A 22,346-nucleotide genomic window follows, 5' to 3' on the forward strand; every position below is an offset into this window, starting at 1 on the left:
TCTTACCATTCCATAAGGGAAAGTTATTAGTTCAAAGCCCCCTTTTTGCACCTGTTTGACCAACAGTGAGTTCTCATCAAGAAAGGTAAAGTCTTCCACTGTTCATCTATAAAGGCTTTGAAGAACTTATCGCCAGTAACAGGGCCCTGTTTTCCATAGCACTTTACCAAATCAGTTCTGAAAAGTGACTCCTTTTATAGCTTCCTTAGGGGATCTTGTTGGCTCTCAGAGCCAGGGAGACATCACTGTTCATCAACTTGACCAAAGTATTAGTAGAAACTTCTTGTCCAGTTTAAATCTATTACTAACATTACATTTTCTGAAGAAATAACATGTAAAGCCATATCCTTGCAAACTGTCTCTCAAGACTGTACACATGTTAACAGATTAGTGTGGTCTTCCTAACAGAAGTCGTTTAAGTTCACCACGCAACATGCCTCCTTTCCTACCAAACAAGAGGAGGAGGGTTCAAAATGTGTTGCATGACAAGCCTAAATGACAATGTCCACTATATTTTGGACTGTCCAACTGCTCATCTGTATGTGGCATTACCCAAGTGTCTTGTCCTGATATCTAGGAAATTCAACCCGATTTCAGCTTCTTCTCATCCACACACTTCCCTCCCCTCCCAGAATTGTTAGGGTTCTCTGACAGTTTATAAGGTTATCACGTTTAAAGACATTGGACAGTTGACACTGTGGAAAGGAGCAAAGAAAGTGACAGGCTAGCATCATCAATGTTCATAGGATGCACTTGCAGTGCACCTCTATTTGTAACAAACAGCCAGTAGGGGTAGGAGCCACACAAAAACACCAGGAAACATAACCTCCATTAATGATTTTCAAATGATGTTTTCTACCCTGGTGAACGTTACTTATACAACCATTTTCATGAAAACAACATGTTACTGAGCATAAAGGCATTTTCAGGGATGGAATCTATTCAACTTTGGTGATCACTAATCAAATATGAGCTTGATGAAGAAATTACTTACCCAAAATAAGACGAAACATCACTGAATACACGAAGATTGGACACCTTAGGTTTTGTTCCTGTAATAAAGACCATGAAGATAATTTAATCCACAAAGTGCCCAAAATGCTCTGTAATTGGGGTTTATTATTAAAGATTTACCTTGACTACCACCTGCGGAACCTAACTGTATAAAGCAAGCATCATGTATCGAGCGGTCATCACACCATTCCCCGTGGGTGACTGCTTAATACAGGTTTACTGCACTGCCTGCAGAGTATGGCACACGCACATGAATTTTTTCCTTTCTTAGCATACATTCCACATGGCAGGATCGCCCTTGTGTAATGTTTTGAAGACGCACATAAGCTAAGACTACACAAAGTCAGTACACGGGCCATAATGGCATAATACAGGAACATCAGGATGTCACAAATTACTTTATTCCCAGCATGCTTAGCTACATGATGCAGGGCGTGTCACGCCACTGTGTAACGCGAAACACCACACATTGCACACATGCATGAGATTTGGTTGAGTTCTGCCATACTCTGCTCACAGGACTCAGGCTTTGTCAGGTTATGAGATCAATTACTCAGACACACATAACTTCTTTCTTCAAACACTTATGCAATTAATAAATTAGTTGGAATCCAAAGATTCATCTTCAGAAAACGAAGCAATGACAAAGCAAATACACGTAAGGTATTATAAGTAAGTAAGTAAGTAACTTTATTTAGCCACATATCGCATATGAGCGAATAGCTCGTTTAAATGCAAATGTGCCATAAAAATTTGACATAATTTACATATATAAGTAATAAGTAATAGGTAAGAAATAAAAATTAATTATCTAGAATGAATAATTGCTATTTGTGACTAGACTATTTGTTTACAAAACAAACAGCTGCAGTCATACGATGAGGACAACTGTATGTCTTGCAAATTTTTCCTAAATATAGAAAGGGATTCCGACATCCTTATTTTGTCTGTCAGATTGTTCCATTGTTTGCTAGCCTGGTACGTAAAAGAATGTTGCATATAAGATGAGGTTGGTCTTGGAAGAACAACCTTAAGATGGCCACGTAGGCTGTAACCATTACTTCGCAGAGAAAACAATTCCTGAATGTAGTTCGGTGTCTGGTTATGAATACTTTTATATACAAGTATAAGTGCTTGTTCTATGCGTCGATGTTCTAAACTTTTAATATTTGCAGTTTTCAATAACTCTTCGTAATTAATTAATTGTAGATGTTTGCCTTAGCACGCCAGATAATTTAATTTTCTCAGGGACAGGTTTTCTTCTTGACTAATTTTCTGAGCTAGACAGTCTCTTGACAAGTACCTGTGATGTGTTCTTTTGACCACAAGGAGAGGTAACTGCTATGCAGTTATTTGCTAGCTATCACTGCTATCAGTACTCGATGGCCACTTCTATCATCCTTGATTTAGTCTGGCTTTTCCTACGAATCATGCAGTAATTTTAAGTCTTTGTATGACTCTTTATGATGATACAACAGCATACACTAGGAAAACTGCTTTAAGAATAAGTTACTCACAACAACTCCCTGGCACCTCCTTGTATAGTTTATGCTGTATAGTTTATGGTGTATAGTTTATGCTGTATAGTTTATGGTGTATAGTTTATGCTGTATAGTTTATGCTGTATAGTTTATGCTGTATAGTTTATGCTGTAAAGCCAAATGTGCTGTTTGACTTCTAGCAGTCAATGATGAGGGTGATGGTGGTGATGACCAAGGAGGAAGCAATCCCTTTTCATTCAAGAATTTCCTTTCAGATGACCTGGCATCAAGAAACAAGCGTGTGTTGCAGGTAATAATTAAATTATGTTCAGTCAACCTATAGCTGATCATAGCAGTTGGTCTTACATTTTAAAAAATCACCACAATTTATCTAATCCTATCACTTGTGATAAAAGCTGGTGTTTTATGATTGTCACTCAAAATTTCTTAGGTTTTTATTCAAAAGGTGTTTTAAAACATTTGTTTTTCATATCTAAGTTTGTTTTATTGATGTATTTCTGGTCGCTCTTTAATCACGTTAATAAATGATAAACACCACAGTGTGCACCACCTATTGAGTTACGGATGCACGCAGGAGGTTGCTATCTACAAAAGAAGCGTGAGAGTTGCTTGAATCAAATCTCACGTCAGCAGTGTACACTCATGGGCAAATAGTAGACACTGTATTGACCAATTAGAGTGCTCGCTTTATATGATTTATGTTTTGATTGCTAATCAAACCCATTTTAAATTTCCTTCTTTTCACAAGTAACAGGAAACTCTTTTTGGGACAAGTTTTAGATCATAACATTGTGAAATGTTGTTGTAATGTCATTTTTTTGTTGATTTTATCAAGATAATTGATAATGAAGTATGTGAAGTGAACACAGATCAGGATAATGGAAAAAAAAATGTAGGAACTGATCATTTTATAATCTTTGTATAGTTTGGCTCTGTTATATTCTTGGTTTGAAATGTATTTTTTATTGTTGTTGTAGATCATTGATTTGAATATTTCCACCTGACGCAAATTTCTGTTTCCACAATGAAGTTTGTGAAATCCTTATTTGTCAAATTGATATGTTTGAACCTAGTTGTCAAATTGCTTATTGTACCAATTGGTTTTCTAGCAACTCTTAAAGTTTGATATGGTATTCATGAATTAATATTCAGAGTCACATCAAGGGAAACAATTGCAAATTAATTAGCCCTAAGGCTAATTTCTTTTAACATGTAGAGAACAAAATAATTCTGAAGGAGACCAAACCATCAAAGAATGTGAAGAGTGAAGTTTCAAAGAGCAAGAGTTGTTAAGATGCTGTTAATTTTAGATTTAAGTGCAATTTTGGCACAATCACTGGTTACTAAAAGAACAAATTAATCATGAAAAAGTGTTCCTTTTTTCTTATGATAGTAATTGTGACTATTTTAAATTAATTAACTTAAGATGATAATTTTTAGAAATAGAACAACAAAAACACTATTTCAATAATCAGAGGTCTTTTGTGTTTGAAATGTATAGAGAATTAAAAGTCAAGAGTTGGACAGAGAAACTGCTGGCAAAAGTGACAGTGGCTCAGAAACAGAGGATGAGAGTGAGTTAACAGGTAGCCTTGAGTCACCAATGAGCGGAAGTATCAACTACTTTGTAGCACCTCTGGACAGCTCTGAGACTCAGGAAAAGATCATTGAAGAAATGAATCAGGTTAGATGAGACTATACCTTTAGGAAAGCATTAAACACCTATTGGTCAAAGTTTCCCATCCTTAATGATAGCAATAATTATAGTACTTACTTTTGGTATGGACTTAAATAACTCTTGTTTTAACCACACATAATGTTATGTTAAAATTCATTAACATCTCCTCTGGGACTTTCAAAACCTTAATTATGATTTTATTGAAATCTCATCCACAAAAGTTCCCATTTATTCCATTTGACTATTCATTTAATTTAGGTATTCCACCAAAAAAACTCCCTTTTCTGCTTCTTTTTAACTGTATAATTCGTTTTACTAAGAAATAAACCTATTGAATTCTGCCATTACTCTTAGGAGGCAGTAAACACTTTCAGAATACAACTGTTGATTTAAAATTTGCCATGTTATGTCACCAGTTGAAAGAGGAAAATGAAACACTAAGAAGAGAGTTACAAGAATCCAACCAAGCTGTGGATAAGGAAAAAAGGAGGTGATATGAATCAGCTATGAAATATTTATATAAAGAGGCACTGTGATGGTAAAGTTTCTTGCCCAAAAAATAAATAACAATTTGGAATAACACATTTGTATTGTTTCCTATCTCTACCAGAATCATAAGTTTGCAAAAGAAACTCGCAAAGATTGAGAAAAGAGAGGCAGATGAAACTGCGGCTTTAGAAAATATGGTGCAAATGGTGGAGAAAAATTTAGAATTGACTACGGTGAGAAGAATGCATGACTGAGACTTATCAATAGAGGCATTTAAGCTTGTAGTTCACACAATACACATATCTTATTAACCAAGCACGAGGGCCGTACTGGGAGAATATCGGCCCGAGGTCTTGACAGTACGGACCGGGCGCAGCGAGGTCCGTACAAAAAAGACGGAGGGCCGATATTCTTCCAGTACGGTCCCGAGCAAGCTTGGTTAATAAGAGATTTATTATACGACTGAAGTTCAAAGGGACACAAGTGTGGTCATTCGGGACCATTCGGGACAGTGCCCGGTCCAATACTGAGAGAATATTAGACCAGCACTAGAGCATTTTGATTGGTTGATTTTAGTTATTGGCCCTCTGACTGCTCGAGTCGTGTACTAATCTTGGTTATTAATATCTAGATTTGTTCCTTCACAAGCTCCACAGGTGGTTTGCTACTACTTTGACATTTTTTTAGTGATTCAGATTGTGTGAGAATCAACAGTTTTTAGAAAGAAGTACAGGCTATGAATATTTTAGTAAAGCAGTAACAGATTTGAAACAAGTCTTTCACAGCCTTTTGTCAACTAGACTTCCAAGGCATTTGATGCAAATCTGTTAACTTTGTCACCTACTATTCTGAAGATAGCTAAAAGTTATATTGATAATTATATAAAGTTTGATAAAGTCTTTATGTCAACCCACAAGATGTAAAAAATACAATTGCCAATAGATATTAAAAAAGCACCATAAAAAAAAGTTTCTATAATTATTGACTCAGAATGTCACATTTATCATTTAACAATTTTAAACAAGGGAGTCCTAATGAACCTGTTTGAGTTCAAAACTCTCTATATTTCAATATTTATTGTTATTATAGCAAAGAGCTCTCAGAGCTGAAGCTACAGTTGCAAAATTGAAAGAAGTGAATTTATTAAAGGTATGGTTAAAGATTCTTAACTTTGTTGCTATTTGCTAGCTAGTGATATACAGGAAATGCATCTATCAGATAACATTCTGGACAAAGGTAAATTTGTGCAAAAAAGATAACAAACTGTTTACAAGGTATTTGAAAAACTTGATTGTTATGTAAGTTGTCTTAAACAGAGACACAATGATATTTCCAAGGTTTTTAGTGAAGCATTTTTGCTGGCAATTCACATTGTTTACACGTCTATCACATTTTTGCATGGTATTTTTTCGTGGCATTTTTTCATTTGGCATTTCCTTGAATCAGTTCCCATGCACTAATAAGCTCCCTCCTCTGAATAAATACCCACCCCTCACACCATAATTTCAATCAAGGACCCCTCCCCCCTAAAATAAGCCCCCTCCTCCTCTTTTCACTTTTTTAGGGATGCAAGGAAAAGCTGTTTCTATTGCCATTTATTTCTAGCTATTTAAGCCTCAACTACAGCTGAATCAGTACAGGAGAATAATAAGCTCCCCTTTCAATTAAGCACCTTCCTCTAATATGTGTATCACCTTCTTGCCAAAATTTTAAATAAATGCTGAGCACTTATTTGAGGAAATGCAGTTTAAAAACTAAATTATCACACGGGAGCACTTATCTAGTATTTTTTTTCAAAGACTGCAGATTACACGTCTTTCACATGGGCTCGTCAAATTTTATTTGGTCATTGAAACGCTTGTTTTTGGTTATTCCAAATTGTGCTTAAAATTAAGAAATAATTGTTCTCAATTATTGATTTGGAATCTTGAAAACTTTTCTTTGTCATTTCTAACATTTGCAATGTTCTGTTAGCCAGTATCCATGGTAATTACCCAAAACTGTAAGTCACTTTGAATATAAAATTATAAAATGTAAGGATGCACTTAAAAAGAGCCAATGTCTGCATGGTTAACAGTCAGATATGAAGCAAAATCTGTATGGGTTAGACTATGTTTGATTTACCTTTACATATGGTTCACAATCATTTTTCTGCAATCCTTTCTCAGACAGAATCTGTTCCCATAGCAACATCTAACCAGCTGTTAGATGCCAATCATTATACAATCATGACAGCTGTCAAAGATAAATCAAAAGCTGCTGCTGGTCAAATGAACATAGCAGCAAAAAATGCTGAGCAAGCAGTAAGGTGTGTACTTATTTTTGTATAATCAAGCGTGTTCAATTGTGACAAAAATTAATATTACTTGTTTTCATTCTATATATCAGTGCCCTTTGTTTTTGAACAGGTCTTGGTAATGAATTCTGTAGTCATCAATTTATTCCACTGCAACTTTATCAGTATCAATTAATTATATTTGTGACTCTTTGATCATCATTTTCTACATCAAATGATGTCTATTTTTATTCATCTACTTGTATTCAGCTTTGCAATGTTGGTTGCAGGAGTAAAATACTTTGATTTAAACATTCTGTATTGATCAAGCATTACATTTTAAATAGTAAAGATTTCCCCATGTTTAAAGAGGGATTATTGTTGTTTAAAAACTCATACCAACATGGAATTTTACCAAATTGTTGCTTTACATGTATGGTCAAAACAACGGCAATATTGAACTCTGTTAGCTTATTTAAAACCATACATACAGTGCTAACATTTCTGTTCAGAGAAAGAACAGTCTATCTCTCCACACTTGTAGTGCAGAGCAGTGTGTAATTTATATGTCAATGAGTCATTTATGACTGCTCATTTGTTTGCTTTTAGGCAACTGCTTACTGGAGTGGATACACTGAAGTTCATCTCACAACAGCTTGAGTCTATTGATAGAATAACAGATGTTCATGTACATTGAGAGAAGAGTTAACCCTTTGCAGCATATCCATTGATAGCCATATTTTCCATTCTCTTTTCTTTGCATTTCCTTGAGAATGACATTGATAACTTGTTTAGAAATCAAAGTTTCCTAGGTTGGCAGTCATTTCCTCCATTCTGATAATTTTAATGAATGATTCAGCATGATCACTTTTAGGGTTTCAAGGTTAATACAGAGTGGTCTACATTGGATGGTGATGGCTGGACACCTTCTTGTTGTCACCCAATACATGGTATTAGACCTGCTCAGGATAAAGGTTTCTCTTTTTATGAGTGAACTACTTTTGACAAATGATCAGTCAGTCAAAAAACAGATTTGATTCAAAATCCATGAGCTTGCAGCTAAGAAGAAAATCAACCAAGAAACTGCTTACCTCCTGTGTTAACAACCTCCTTGTGTGCCCCCAAGAAAATTGTTTCTATTTGATTTAAAATATTTTGGATACTTACAATCATAGCATTTAATGGAAATCTTTATGAAAATAAAGAGAACTTATTTTTTCTTTGGATGATCCCACAGTATTGATAAAAAGAAAAACCTGGTTTGCAATACTCAGGGTTTTTAAAAAATATCAGATTCAAGAAACAAAATATCTTTTTTAATGGTTGATAATGTAGACGATTAAGAAAATCAATATTCTGGTAGATGAGGTTTTAATGAGGTAAATAGAGAATTCTTGTCATATATGTAGTAATTAGATGATGCAGGCATTCTTATGAAAGAGGTTGGGAAAGAAATGTCTTCACATATACCTCTTAACACAAATAAAAGTATGATGGCTTGTAACTTATTTATTTCATTTTTACACCTATGGATGCATCGATAGCCATTAAAATATAAGCAATGTGTTCTGAAGAAACATCTTATTGATGCTAAAAAAACAAATTAAAAAAATCTCCATGCCTCTTCTCTTTGAAAATTCTGTCTTTAAATATGTTGACTGTTTTGTAAAAAGATATCTACAGCTGTAAATGGATGAATAGAGTTTGTATTTTATCCTTTTTTGGCCAATAAACATATAAAGCAGTTCTAGAAGAGTGAAAACCATACAGGAAGGTATTATACTGAAATGAGGTCAAAATTGACTCATTAGTGAAATCCAGTATAGATTTAACCACTGTAACCTTACCACAGCTTTTAGGTTCATTTTGGCCTTTTTTCGTTAACAATGGATTTCAAGTGTTTCACTTTTTGTATACTGACTTACACGATGATGCTTTTCTTGAACAGGAAGCCCCTAAAAATTAGTTGAAAACAAATGTACCACAGCTGATCTACTTCCTTTTTTTCACCTTTCTGATTTTTAGAATAATGTATGGCAAGGAGAAATTACTAATTGATCACTTGTTGGAGCAAAAGGAGAAAATCAATGTATGATATCCAGTTTCAAAGAACACACCTGGTTCTACCCTCTAAAATACCTTTGGATCAGATTGAAAGATTATTAGAATAGAGGTGTTTGAACACAGAAACTTTAATCACTTGCGTTTCCAGTCAAATTGTATAGAGTTTAGTATTCTTTTAAAAGTTTGGAAAGTTACATTTAAATTTCAAAGTCCTGCAAAAATTATGGAAACTGGCAATAGAGGTGTTGAAAAAAATGGAAAGAAGTCTCAAGGATTATGTTTTTCCAAAGCTGCAACAAGTGGAAATCTTTGTGAGGCCTCCCTGCCTCCACTTTTTTCTGTCAAGGGGACTCATCTCTTTTCTCTGATTTCCTTTCAGTTATTTAATCTATATGCCAAGCTGCATTGGTCTCGTAAACCTTGCTTTAAAAAATAGATAAGTTTCCTTAACTGGCCAGGAACCTACTCCAGGGATTTCTGATTTAAGTTAGAATAACGGTTTCTTGAGGGGGGGGCTTCATAAATTTTAACTGATTTTGAAAAGGCCATGCCCATCTCCCATAGCTTCCAGGTTGTATAAACATTGCGGCTAAATGTGTGACAACACAAAGTTTAAATCGGTCTACAATATTTATTCTACAATGGTCTGGTACTATTTACAAGTAATGGTAGCTTAAAATTAAGCCCTAATGAAGTCTGACTCTTCATCTTCTGATTTTGCAGTAAAACTGATCGTCATTTCATTATATCAGACAAGTAACACGCCATAAATGTGTACAAAAATGAAAATATTTACAACAAAAGTAGAAACCTCTAAAAAATTGTTTCAATTAAAGTTATATCAATCTTACACCACTAACCTCCAAAAAAAGCCTGTTGTCTTTAAAGCTTAAGGGAGGACACTTTGATTCACAATTTGGTTATTTTTTTTTTTCTACTTTTCCTAAACGAGTGAAACTACTTGAACCGGTTCGCTTCAATCGAAAAAAAAATAGCAATAGAAAGAAAATCTTGGTATCCTACCATGTAATCTGTACTGTTATTTACTCATCTGATCCGCTTAAAATCTCTAAGAGAACTTCAAAAGTTTAAACAGCAAAACTATTCCTTGTAACAAACACAGGTGATCAAAACATACACGAGCATGAAGTGGATTAGGATCGAAACTAACCAATCATCAAATAACCAAGTTTCCTGAGAGGTCCGAGGTTTGTTTGTTCTCTCTGCAGTAAGCTTTGTGTTTTTACTTCAATGTTATTGGTTCATTTATAAAAGAAAAAAAGATTGACATCCTTTTCTTTCAAGGAACATGTTCATTGGTTCATTTTTCTTCATTTCGATCCGGTTCAAATAATTCTGCTGCTGTCAGCACTTTACAATTTACGAAGTTTGCCTTCATTTTTGTTTTGAGTTGTTGAGCTGTAATTTGTCACTGAGCTGGTTACCTCACAGTTATTTGAATAGTAAGTGGCTGAGATAATTTTTTTTACAATTTACAATTGGAATTGCTGAGGCTTAAATATATAGCTTACATTTAGACTGACTATTGCTCACTAAATTTAATGCATGTTGTTTACCTGCTTCTGTGATGTTTCTATTGCGTGAGAGGTCTAACGTGCGTAGCTGACAGTTGTTGCTTGTAATGGCGTCAGCCAAGTGCTGTGCTCCTGTGTCTGTGATGTTATTGTATGAGAGGTTTAACGTGTGTAGCTGACAGTTGTTGCTTGTAATGGCGTCAGCCAAGTGCTGTGCTCCTTTGGCTGTGATGTTACTGTGTGAGAGGTTTAACGTGTGTAGCTGACAGTTGTTGCTTGTAATGGCGTCAGCCAAGTGCTGTGCTCCTGTCTCTGTGATGTTATTCTCTGAGAGGTCTAACGTGTGTAGCTGACAGTTGTTGCTTTTAATGGCGTGAGCCAAGTGCTGTGCTGCTGTGTGTGTGATGTTATTGTGTGAGAGGTTTAACGTGTGTAGCTGACAGTTGTTGCTTGTAATGGCGTCAGCCAAGTGCTGTGCTCCTGTGTCTGTGATGTTATTGTCCTCGAGGTCTAACGTGTGTAGCTGACAGTTGTTGCTTGTGATGGCGTCAGCCAAGTGCTGTGCTCCTGTGTTTGTGATGTTATTGAATGAGAGGTTTAACGTGTGTAGCTGACAGTTGTTGCTTGTGATGGCGTCAGCCAAGTGCTGTGCTCCTGTGTCTGTGATGTTATTGTGGTAGAGGTTTAACGTGTGTAGCTGACAGTTGTTCCTTGTGATGGCGTCAGCCAAGTGCTGTGCTCCTGTCTCTGTGATGTTATTGTGTGAGAGGTTTAACGTGTGTAGCTGACAGTGGTTGCTTGTAATGGCGTCAGCCAAGTGCTGTGCTCCTGTCTCTGTGATGTTATTCTCTGAGAGGTCTAACGTGCGTAGCTGACAGTTGTTGCTTGTAATGGCGTCAGCCAAGTGCTGTGCTCCTGTGTTTGTGATGTTATTCTTCCAGAGGTTTAACGTGTGTAGCTGACAGTTGTTGCTTGTGATGGCGTCGGCCAAGTGCTGTGCTCCTTCATCTTTTAATTGATTTTGTTCGAGGTTTAACCAGCTCAGTTGAGAATTACTACATTTTAACAATTTACAAATCTCTAAACCTGCTAAAGGCCCCGTGTTGTTGAAACTCAAATCGAAATGTGAAATTCCTCGCACATTCTCCATTACTTTTACTAACGAAGAACAATCAACAGCTGTGAGGTGGCAAGATTTAAAATTTACACAATTAAAGTTACTTTGTTGTAGTTTCCTCTGCACTACTGTGGTCATTTTACTTGTTTCGTTTATACATTTTAACAGTGTCACTGCTAATTCTCGTTCGTCATTAGTCGGCCAACAGGTCACTTTCGTTTTCTCTTCATTGTCTGCCCACCTTTCGTTGTAGTCTTCGCTTTCTGTCTCTTCAGTTTTCACGGGAAGAAGGTCAGTGAAAATCTCACTAGGTAGGTTTTCTTGATCGTTCATTAGTCCTGCTAGGAACTGCAACACCAATTGCCATTTCCCGTCCTTGATGTTTTCGGAAACAAAGTTCCTCAATTCTGTTTCATTCATCTTGTTTATTAAGTGCCACGCTGCGAAAAACTCTTGCATCGTCAGATGAATGAAACAGAATTGTTTTTCGTGTTTAAACTCGCTAGTTTGACGATCCGGTAAGCGGTGGAATAAAGCACTGTCTTCAATTCCGCCTACTTCGTTTCCTTCAAGGATCAGCTTTCCTTCTTTAATTCCGTCAAACGCCACTTTTCCTAGTTTCTCGAATTTCTCCAGCACTTCATCGGGCAAATCATCTGATTCAAAGTCTTCGCGAGTCAAATGCTTATCGCGGAATTCGTCCGTGTGTTTATAGTAAAACACTTTCACTGCAATCTTGTAAATGGTTGTTAATTTGGAAGGGAGAGTAACAGCAGCGGAACTGTCGAATCGCAATATTTCTGACAGACTTGAACACATAATGAAGCTGTTTACCGGGACATAACAGAGCGAAAGCAAATTCATGTTGCTGCTGATGTGTCGCCATAGTGTTTCGCCTGTTTGTTTCTCATCTCCGGCAAATTTGTAGACGTATTCTTCAATTTGTTCCGATGAGAAGCCCAACACTTCGAATATTTTGTCAAATTTCATTTGAAGGTGTTTGATGCTCGACAGAGCCGTAGGTCTCGTAGTGGTTAACACTGAAACATCTTTAAGAAGTTCTCCCTTCACAAGCCCCTCATAAAGGAATTTTAGCGGCTTTTTCTCGTCAATGCCTCTGGGACAAGTGGACTCCATGTTTTCGTCATGTTTCAATTCATCAAATCCGTCGAAAATTATGAGAACTCCTTTAGGGTTCTCTACTAGGTGATTACAGACCTCTTCATCCAGGTGACGCGTAGGAAAGTACTCGGACTCAACTAGAAGTTCCCTGAGGCTAAGGTCGCCGGCCGAATTGAATCGTCTGAATTTGACAAAGAAAGCAGCATCAAAATGGATTTTGGCACCAGATGCCCAGTCCCTGAGAAGTTTGGTACAATAGAATGTCTTACCGATTCCGGCTCGACCAACGATCAAAACTTTCTTACTTTCTTCATTCAGGAGGTCTTCCAGGCTTTTTGGGTGTGAAGTTTCCTTGCGCGACCTCGGATAAACTTTTAGTTGCTCCTCTCGGTTTTCAGCAAAGTTATACTCATCTCTGTCCTGAATCAACACAAGGTTTGTGTAAATCTGATCCAGCGTTAAATGTTTAATTGCGGTTTTATCCCCTGGATCACCTAAAAAAGGTGACTGGAGCTCTAAAAGTTCTTGGGTCTTTTCAGTAATTGTTTCCTTCATGTGTTTGATGAATTTTTTGTGAGATTTTGTTTGGGAGGAATTTAGATAGGTTTTTAGAAACTTCGAGTCTTGCATGAAACTCCTATCTCGCCATGCCCGGGACAAAATGTAGACGGTTTCAATAAGAATACCAGCGACAAAAATTCCATTCACCGCAATGACAGCGTCCATCCAGAAGCTTTTCTTGGCCGCTTGTTGATTGTGACATTCGTGTAAAGTAGAGTTTCGGGCGGTGTCAGATGAATTTCTCGGCTGGTTGGTTCCGTCGGTTAAATAACAGTTAAAATTGGAGGAAAATTTTAAAGGATAGAGTAACTGAGTTTGAAAAATGATAAAAAGAAGTCCTAACAAAAACCTTATGAATAGTTGACCGCAGTAAGCAGAGGATATCTTGTATCCAGTTGATGATGCGACTTCTTGGTTTCGCGGCTGTCTCTCAAGATCATCGTCAGGGATGCGTCGCCGAGACAGTTGATCGACTGTTTGTCTCACTATTTGGGAGTAACCAGCACAAACGAGTACAATAACGACGAAGTTAATCACAACAAAACCATAGATAGGAAAACCAAATTTGTTGTGTTCCTTTTCGTATTTGTCGAAACATCTTTTCTGCACGAGTTCGATGTTTTCACTCTTGCCACAGTAGATATCTAACTTGGACTCTTTGTTTTCCATGTCGCGGAAGACAAGGAGGAAGATTCCACCGATAAGTATCCAAAAAAACACTGCCACATATTGGAGTTTTCCGAAAGTCTTTGGCGCTAACAATTCCAAGACCTTTTCCATTGAAAGTGTTGGTATTCTCGTTCTCTTCAATGTCGTTGGAGAGCTGAATAGCTTACATAAACGGCTATAACGACCTTGGTATATTCATCACCGAATGCTGGAACTTTCATTTGATTGGCTTTTCGGAAACTTTTAACTGTCAAAAAGACAATGGACTCTCTTGCTGATTTGTGAGCTACTAAGGTGAAGACATTTATCAGGGCGGCTAATTCAAGTAACGATTGGTTAAAATTTCGCATCTGATTAGTTTCGAGAGTGGCGTGAGTTTCTTTTAGCTAATCTAAAGGAGCTTTGTGAAGCAAAACTCATGCCAATCAAACCACTTGACTACGTCGTGAAAACAATTCCCTGTTTTGATCAATGTCCTCATCTTACCATGGTAGGTATCACTGACTGAATAGAACTACTCCGGCATGTCCTTTGTCGGCTCAGGATTTGCGATTATCATAATTCCCGTTGTTTTTACACCTATGAATTTGAACTACGTGCAGTCTCTCCCATATTTTGTCGGCGAGGTCCGTGGCGCGAGTGAAAAATAAAGTAAATGAAAACAAAAAATTATTTTGGCACGCCGCGGGGAGATTTTGGAGTGATGTGCTCGAAATATATGGACTACAGACTGAGCCTAAGAGCTTGACTTCTTTGTTGGAGTCACATTGCAAAAATACATATACGTCAACGGCCAAGCGTGAGGTCAAGATGGCAGGATATTGGCCGAGTTATTTTTTCGCGTTTTGATGAACCGAGACGAATGGTGAATGCTTTATTCGATTCAGTCCATTTCAATCTCACCTTCCCACCCATCCCACCCCAGAGGAGGACATCCATCACACAGTAATCTCGTGTGTGGGAAATTAACGTCTCCTACCCCAACCCTGCAGGAGACGGGACCTCTATTTATTCGTCCCTATCCGAGAAGACAAGAAAATCTAACCATTTCTTGATGTTATAGAAAGGTAGCAAATTCTTCTGAATTATTTTAACTGCGGACCTTGAGTGTTGAGACGAGTCACCGTCGAGGCCCATAAAAACGCAAAAAAGATAGAGGCTAATATCCAGCAATTGAACCAAACAGGCTTCGTCAAAAACAGATTTATTATATGGCAAAATAAGAATCAAGAATGATTCGTTTATTTCGAGAGCCGGAAGATTGTAGTGCACTAAACCAATGAGAAACTTCCATTTGATTGGCTTTTCGAAACTGTTAACTGTCAAAAAGACAATGGATTCTTTATGCATGCTATCGCTGATTTGTGAGCTACTTAGGGGTGGACATTTTATCTGGGTGGTAAATTGTTTAGAAAGAAAATTATAACCCTTGGCTGATTCAAGTAATGATTGGCTAAGATTCTGCATGTGATTAGTTTCGAGGATGGCGTGAGTTTAGTGAAGCAAAACTTATGTAAATCAAACCACTTGACTTGGGTCGTGAAAATAATTTCCTTTTTAGATGAATGTTCTCATTTCATCGTGATTGGTATCAGTGACTGAATAGACTACTCTAACACGTCCTTTGTCCGCTGAAGATTTGTGATTATCATAATTCGGATTTAGATTACGAGCAGTCCCTCCCATATGTTTTCTGCGAACTCCGTGGCCTAGTAAAAAAAAATCATTGAAAAAGAAAAGAATGATGTTAGCACGCCGCGGAGAGCTGTTAAAGTAATGTACTCGAAATATAGGGACTAGGGACTAAGCCCAGGAGTTTGACTTCTTTGTTGCGTTCACAGTGCAAAAATAGATATACGTCACCGACCAATCTTGAGGTTAAGATGGCCGAGTTATGTCTTCGCGTTTTTAAATGGACCACGACGAGTCACTGTCGAGGGCCATAAAAACGCAATAAAGATAGAGACTAATATCCAGCAATTCGACCGAACAGGCTTGGTCAATAACATTTATTGTATAGCAAAAACATTTTCGATAAAGTAAGAATCAAGAATGATTCGTTTATTTTGAGAGTCGGAAGATTGTAGCGCAATGAACCAATGAAAGTCATTTAATGTCTTCTTTGTTCTTTTCTGTTTTACGAGTTCAATCTTTTCTTTGCGCGTGATAAGGGCGGGCGATTCCAAGCCGCGGCAAGATGGGCTCGGGTAGCCGATCAAACAGGCTATTGCGCTCCATATGTAAAGAGAATTCGACAGATTTAACTCACTGGCCGATAACAATTTGCACAAAGAAACCTATTGTGCTCATGTTGTCAGGTCATCGGACATGAGTTCATTTGTAAACGAAGCGGTATACTGATAATTCTCTTGCTCGTGCTTTTAAATAAATGTGAGGAACTTTTCCCCAAAAAAATTATCCCGAGTCCTTTGACCTTAAAAACTAACTTATAACGGGCAAACAGTCTTCAGTTCAAGTTTGTGTACGCTCGCTATCTTTGGATAATTGTTTTCATCATGATGGTTTTGTGTGTTGGCATGCACGCCACAAAAAAATGTTTTGTCACGCGCAACTAATTAATCAACTCGCAAAAACATTTTAGAGGCTTTTTTACGTTTTTTGTGCCATAAAATTCCAACAATCTTTTTAAGCGGAAAACCAACTAAATCATTTTAGCCCACGAAGTGAGACCGAAAAAAACCTCGAGACTTGTATGGACTACTTTAGTCACCCCTTCAGAAATCTTACAACGCGGCAAGTTTTCCTTCAAGACCATTAATCGAAAGTGCACAGGCATGTTTCATTTCTTGATTATTTTATCCGCAATTTCTACATTAATTTTCACCGTAACCTCAACAGCAAGTATAAATTTTATTTGTAAGGGTGTTCTTTCATTCTATACCTTGAGCAACTCTGACAGAACGTGACCAGAATAGATGTTAGACTGCTTATTCTAGTCTCAAGGAAATGACGTCAATCAGTAATTGACTCGCAGGTCATCCGTTGAGCGATGAATGATTGATGGGTCTCTGACAGGCCCCTTAGGGTTTCTAGGAGAACGCTCCTGAAACATTATTTCGTGATTCAACATATAGTCTTGCAGCAGGTCTTGGAGACTTACTTGGAAACCCAGATGACATGGGCTAACCATATTCGAGTTCTAAATCACTTTGCTAGGAATAGAGGTTGTGTTTCCACTCCACCGGTTACTGACGCCTTTATTGAAAGTCCTATTAGATTTTGTGAGTGATTTAATGACAATGAGGCATGTTAATTGTTGTGTACCTCGAAACTGGCGAGTTATCCAACGTCACGATCAAATCAATGACAAAAGGATACTTGACGGGAATGCTTTTTACAACTTCGATTAAACAAGATACAAGTGCACATCACAGAATTTGAAACCAATATTGACAGGTTTTTACGAAATGTTGCTAGCAGGACCATTTGAAACAAATATGGTTTCTTGCATTAATTCGCATCAGTGACAAAACTAGTGGACCATTCTATTCAGGTGGCAGGTCTGGAAACATAAAAAACGTATTTCTATTTCGACATTTAACAAACTCAGGGCGAGTGACAGGAGTGTAAGAGAATGGCAATCTAGATGACAATGTTCCATTTTAAATTCTGTCACCCCTAATAAGTAAAGTTCTAGAACTTCTTCGAGGTCTAATAAAAAAACAACAACAACAATATAGTAACACATTGTCATCCCGGTACACTTCTCCGTACAGGAACAGTTACGTCCCTGATGCAACCATGATCTTTCAGTAGCATTTCAGTACTTGTCAGGCGTTGCCCTCAGAAATGTGAACACGATCTTTCAACGTCCATCAAGTCATCAAGAATCTGGAAGTCACAAAAGGAAGTGTTACACTGAGAGCGTCAAATCTTTGCGCTCCAGTGCGATTTGTGTAAACGTGCCAAGTGACCATCTATTTCATAGGTACCGAGAATTATCCCATACTAAGTACCAAAGTAACCAATAGGAGTAGGAAGGATAAAATTTCACTGTGAAAAAAGAATCGTTCGTTCAATCATCAACGCGAACGAAGACATATCCCCTGTGATGTAGGAACTAACTAGAGGGAAGATCATCCCACCGCTGTTGCACACACCTAGGCCGAAAAATCAGACGCATTCAAAATCGGAGCGAGAAACATTTCCTTTTTTTTTTGCTAAGTTGAAAACTTTACTTTAAAACAAGTAAAAAACATACCACACAAAAAACGAGAGATACTAGATTCCAGCTGTCGAGGTCGGTGAATACGTAAGCCAGTACATAATCTCCGTTCGTAGTAAAAATGCCTGTGAGTTCAAGCCAGCTTCACTTTGAGTTGAGTGGCTAGCCTCGAACGATACTTAAGCTATTCTGCAAGGAAGATGATGTCCGCGCACATTTTCCATAAAGTTATTTCCCCAAACACCCTAATAACAATTTTGGAATACCTGGAATCGTTACACTATTTCACCACATTCGGGCTACAGAACGCGTAAACTACGCGGCAGTATTACACTGCAAAACGCGGTAGAAAAATACGGTGGGCGGAACAAAATAATGGCCACAATGAACCAACCAACCTTTACTTTGTGAACGTCGTAAAGGCTTGAATTTCTATGACGGTGACGACTTTCATGTAAAACTTTTTTTTTTTCAGGTGATTATTTGTTTGTCATCAAAGCTCACGTATGTGCGTGTGTTATCTTTGTTTCAATCTCGATTTTAAAGCTGATGCTTAACGTACCTGGGCTGGCGTGGTGCCAATTTTCTTTGCAACTTCAAGTTTTTCCATGGTGCCAAGCTGCAGAAACTTGCTGAGCAACTCTCCATCCAAAATGTTTCTATGAGGATTGTTCAGGCTTCGTTTCTTACCTCGAACAAGTCTAAACAAGAACCATGAAACGGCTTATTAAACACGCTTGGACTACGCCACTGAACTGCGTCACTGTAAAAAAACTGACAATGATTATTATTAAATTCAACCACTGTGGCATTGTATGTGATAATAAATTGAGAAATGATCTATGAATAAAACTCAATACGGGAATGTCGAGTATTTCTAACGTAGTCGGGGCCAAGGAGAGCAATGTCAGGGCGACAAATTGACTACACTCAATAATCTTATAGACTGACAGAGAAACAGATTTTCTTTAGAGCATAATTTAGAGATTGAACGTTGAGGTCTCCTCCAAGTAAAACATAGGCTGTCGCAAGGCATCTTTGATCATTCAAATTAATTTGTGCTGACACTGGATTTACACTTTTTAAAAGGATGTTATGAACAATCTAATCAAACTCAAGCAAAAGTACAGCGAAATATCCAAAAAAAAAAATCATCTCAGGATATTGTCGGCCACAGACCACGCCCGCTAAAAATTGTCTGAGAACACGCAAAAGGCTGCCAAAGATTATACAAGCTTTTCGTATGGAGGAAGAGGTTTGAAATCGTTGCATGCAACCGGATACAAGCAGCCATTTTAATTTCTTCCAAACTACACTTCGATCTGAGCGAGGAAGGAGTGGCGCAACTTATCCATAGTCTTGACCACTTACAGCCCAGAGGCTGAATTACGGGTGCAGTGTAAGGCTGAGAACAGACGTCAGCATATCAGGCGTCTCTGGCAGCTGCTTCAGTCTATCTATCTCACCTTCCCACCCATCCCACCCCAGGAGAGGACATCCATCACACAGTAATCTCGTGTGTGGGAAATTAACGTCTCCTTCCCTAATCCTGCAGTAGACGGGACCTCCATTTATTCCTCCCTATCCGAGAAGACTAGAATATCTAACCATTTCTTGATGTTATAGAAAGGTAGCAAATTCTTCTCAATTATTTTAAGACCTTGAGTGTTGGTCCGGCCGGGGCTTGAACCCTCGACCTCCCGCACAACAGTCCAGCGCTCTTTCCATTGAGCTAACCAGGAGAAGTTTAAACTTTATATGAAATAAGAAATATTCAACTCAGCCAATAATTACGCCAAAACAAACAAACAAATAAAAAAACAAAAGGGGCAAAGCGTTGTGCCCTCATAGATGCTTATTCAAATTTATATATGCAAAATTTGAAAAGGGAAGTTTAGAGGTTAACCTTTGAAATATGCGGGGAAAAAATTCAAGCTCTGCTTTTAGACTTGGCTAAATCTATATATTAGTACCTTGGTGTAATATTCTAAAGTATGATTAAGGGGATCTGAAATGAAAAAAGTAAAAATTTGAAGGCCTGCCAAGGTAACTAGTTCTTGCTTATCTCTACTGATATCTTCAGCTTCACGATCCTCCATGTTCAACTTGACCAGACAAGCTTGTGACAACTGCATATGTCTAACACAGCAACAATGACCCAATCAAGATACAATTAAGAGTGCCTTTCTTGCCAAACCTCCCTAACCCACCACAAATTGAGGAGTGCCAGTTCTGAGGAATCATTGAAAATGGAAATTAAGAACCTTCGGTTACATAAACTGACATCCAATTTGATATTTTGGATGTAATGATCATCCTGTATTTTGCTTATGAAAGAGGCTTTGGCAGTAATCAGTCGAATCATTGTTTCACTTTCGAACTTTGAATGTTGGGTAGTGTATGACATTAAAAGTCTTTAGATGTCAAGCTCACAAGAATTGTCTATCAGTTGTGATTGGCTGCTTCAGTGAAAATGTGAGAAGTTTCCCGCTACTCTAAGACTTCAAGAAAAAAGTAAACTACACCTAATCAACAAACTGACATTGGTGGTAATCTTTAAAAAGTTACTTGCAGTACCTTGCTTTCTCTGTTGTATCTCACAAAATGAGGAGTGCAGGACCTTCATTACAGGCCATAGGGTATCTTAACTTAGATGGGTTGGGGGAACTGAGATTCTTAACTCCACCTGGACAAGGACACAATAAAACACAAATTCAACAAGGGTCAAATTGAAAATAAAAGTTCTGTAAGTGCCAAAAACAAAAAGTATAACTGAGCTTATAGGTGTTGCAAAAGTGACTGAAAATCCTACATAGAGCCACACCTCTTACCATTCCATAAGGGAAAGTTATTCGTTCAAAGCCCCCTTTTTGCACCTGTTTGACCAACAGTGAGTTCTCATCAAGAAAGGTAAAGTCTCCCACTGTTCATCTATAAAGGCTTTGAAGAACTTATCACCAGTAACAGGGCCCTGTTTTCCATAGCACCTTACCACATCAGCTCTGAAAAGTGACTCCTTTTTTTATAGCTTCCTTAGGGGATCTTGTTGGCTCTCAGAGCCAGGGAGACATCACTGTTCATCAACTTGACCAAAGTATTAGTAGAAACTTCTTGTCCAGTTTAAATCTATTACTAACATTACATTTTCTGAAGAAATAACATGTAAAGCCATATCCTTGCAAACTGTCTCTCAAGACTGTACACATGTTAACAGATTAGTGTGGTCTTTCTAACAGAAGTCGTTTAAGCTCACCACGCAACATGCCTCCTTTCCCACCAAACAAGAGGAGGAGGGTTCAAAATGTGTTGCGTGACAAGCCTAAATGACAATGTCCACTATATTTTGGACTGTCCGACTGCTCATCTGTATGTGGCATTACCCAAGTGTCTTGTCCTGATATCTAGGAAATTCAACCCGATTTCAGCTTCTTCTCATCCACACACTTCCCTCCCCTCCCAGAATTGTTAGGGTTCTCTGACAGTTTATAAGGTTATCAAGTTTGAAGACAATGGACAGTTGACACTGTGGAAAGGAGCAAAGAAAGTGACAGGCTAGCATCATCAATGTTCATAGGATGCACTTGCAGTGCACCTCTATTTGTAACAAACAGCCAGTAGGGGTAGGAGCCACACAAAAACACCAGGAAACATAACCTCCATTAATGATTTTCAAATGATGTTTTCTACCCTGGTGAACGTTACTTATACAACTTCTTTCATGAAAACAACATGTTACTGAGCATAAAGGCATTTTCAGGGATGGAATCTATTCAACTTTGGTGATCACTAATCAAATATGAGCTTGATGAAGAAATTAGTTACCCAAAATAGGACGAAACATCACTGAATAGACGAAGATTGGACACCTTAGGTTTTGTTCCTGTAATAAAGACCATGAAGATAAAATTTAATCCACAAAGTGCCCAAAATGCTCTGTAATTGGGGTTTATTATTAAAGATTTACCTTGACTACCACCTGCGGAACCTAACTGTATAAAGCAAGCATCATGTATCGAGCGGTCATCACACCATTCCCCGTGGGTGACTGCTTAATACAGGTTTACTGTGTTACATACGCCTGAAGTATTTTTCATTTATCTAGCTCTTTGAGGAAACCACATAAAGATGAATAGT

At 37.7% G+C, this 22,346-nt stretch overlaps 3 protein-coding genes across 3 annotated transcripts in view; 1 reads left to right on the top strand and 2 right to left on the bottom strand.

The window, feature by feature from the left end:
- The first annotated feature begins 495 nt into the window (after positions 1–495).
- On the top strand, positions 496–8,711 carry LOC111347070 (endosome-associated-trafficking regulator 1-like). Its single transcript, XM_088752754.1, has 9 exons — positions 496–538; positions 1,619–1,672; positions 2,696–2,805; positions 4,018–4,200; positions 4,611–4,684; positions 4,805–4,916; positions 5,773–5,832; positions 6,852–6,991; positions 7,568–8,711. Exons 1-9 carry the CDS (start codon positions 496–498, stop codon positions 7,653–7,655), a joined length of 864 nt encoding a protein of 287 aa, XP_088608880.1. The 3' UTR covers positions 7,656–8,711.
- A 928-nt stretch (positions 8,712–9,639) lies between these two features.
- LOC111319416 (uncharacterized) lies at positions 9,640–14,210 on the bottom strand. Its single transcript, XM_022922197.2, has one exon. It carries the CDS (start codon positions 14,135–14,137, stop codon positions 10,538–10,540), a length of 3,600 nt encoding a protein of 1,199 aa, XP_022777932.2. The 5' UTR covers positions 14,138–14,210; the 3' UTR covers positions 9,640–10,537.
- A 3,020-nt stretch (positions 14,211–17,230) lies between these two features.
- The window catches only part of LOC111319551 (cleavage and polyadenylation specificity factor subunit 1), a 34,267-nt gene continuing 29,151 nt past the window's right edge, over positions 17,231–22,346 (bottom strand). The window contains 2 exon segments of the mRNA XM_088752755.1: positions 17,231–17,878; positions 18,775–18,913. Of these exon segments, the coding sequence (XP_088608881.1) occupies positions 17,831–17,878; positions 18,775–18,913 (187 nt within the window). The 3' untranslated portion in view covers positions 17,231–17,830.

Source organism: Stylophora pistillata, chromosome 3 (assembly GCF_964205215.1).
Source record: "Stylophora pistillata chromosome 3, jaStyPist1.2, whole genome shotgun sequence".
NCBI lineage: Eukaryota > Metazoa > Cnidaria > Anthozoa > Scleractinia > Pocilloporidae > Stylophora > Stylophora pistillata.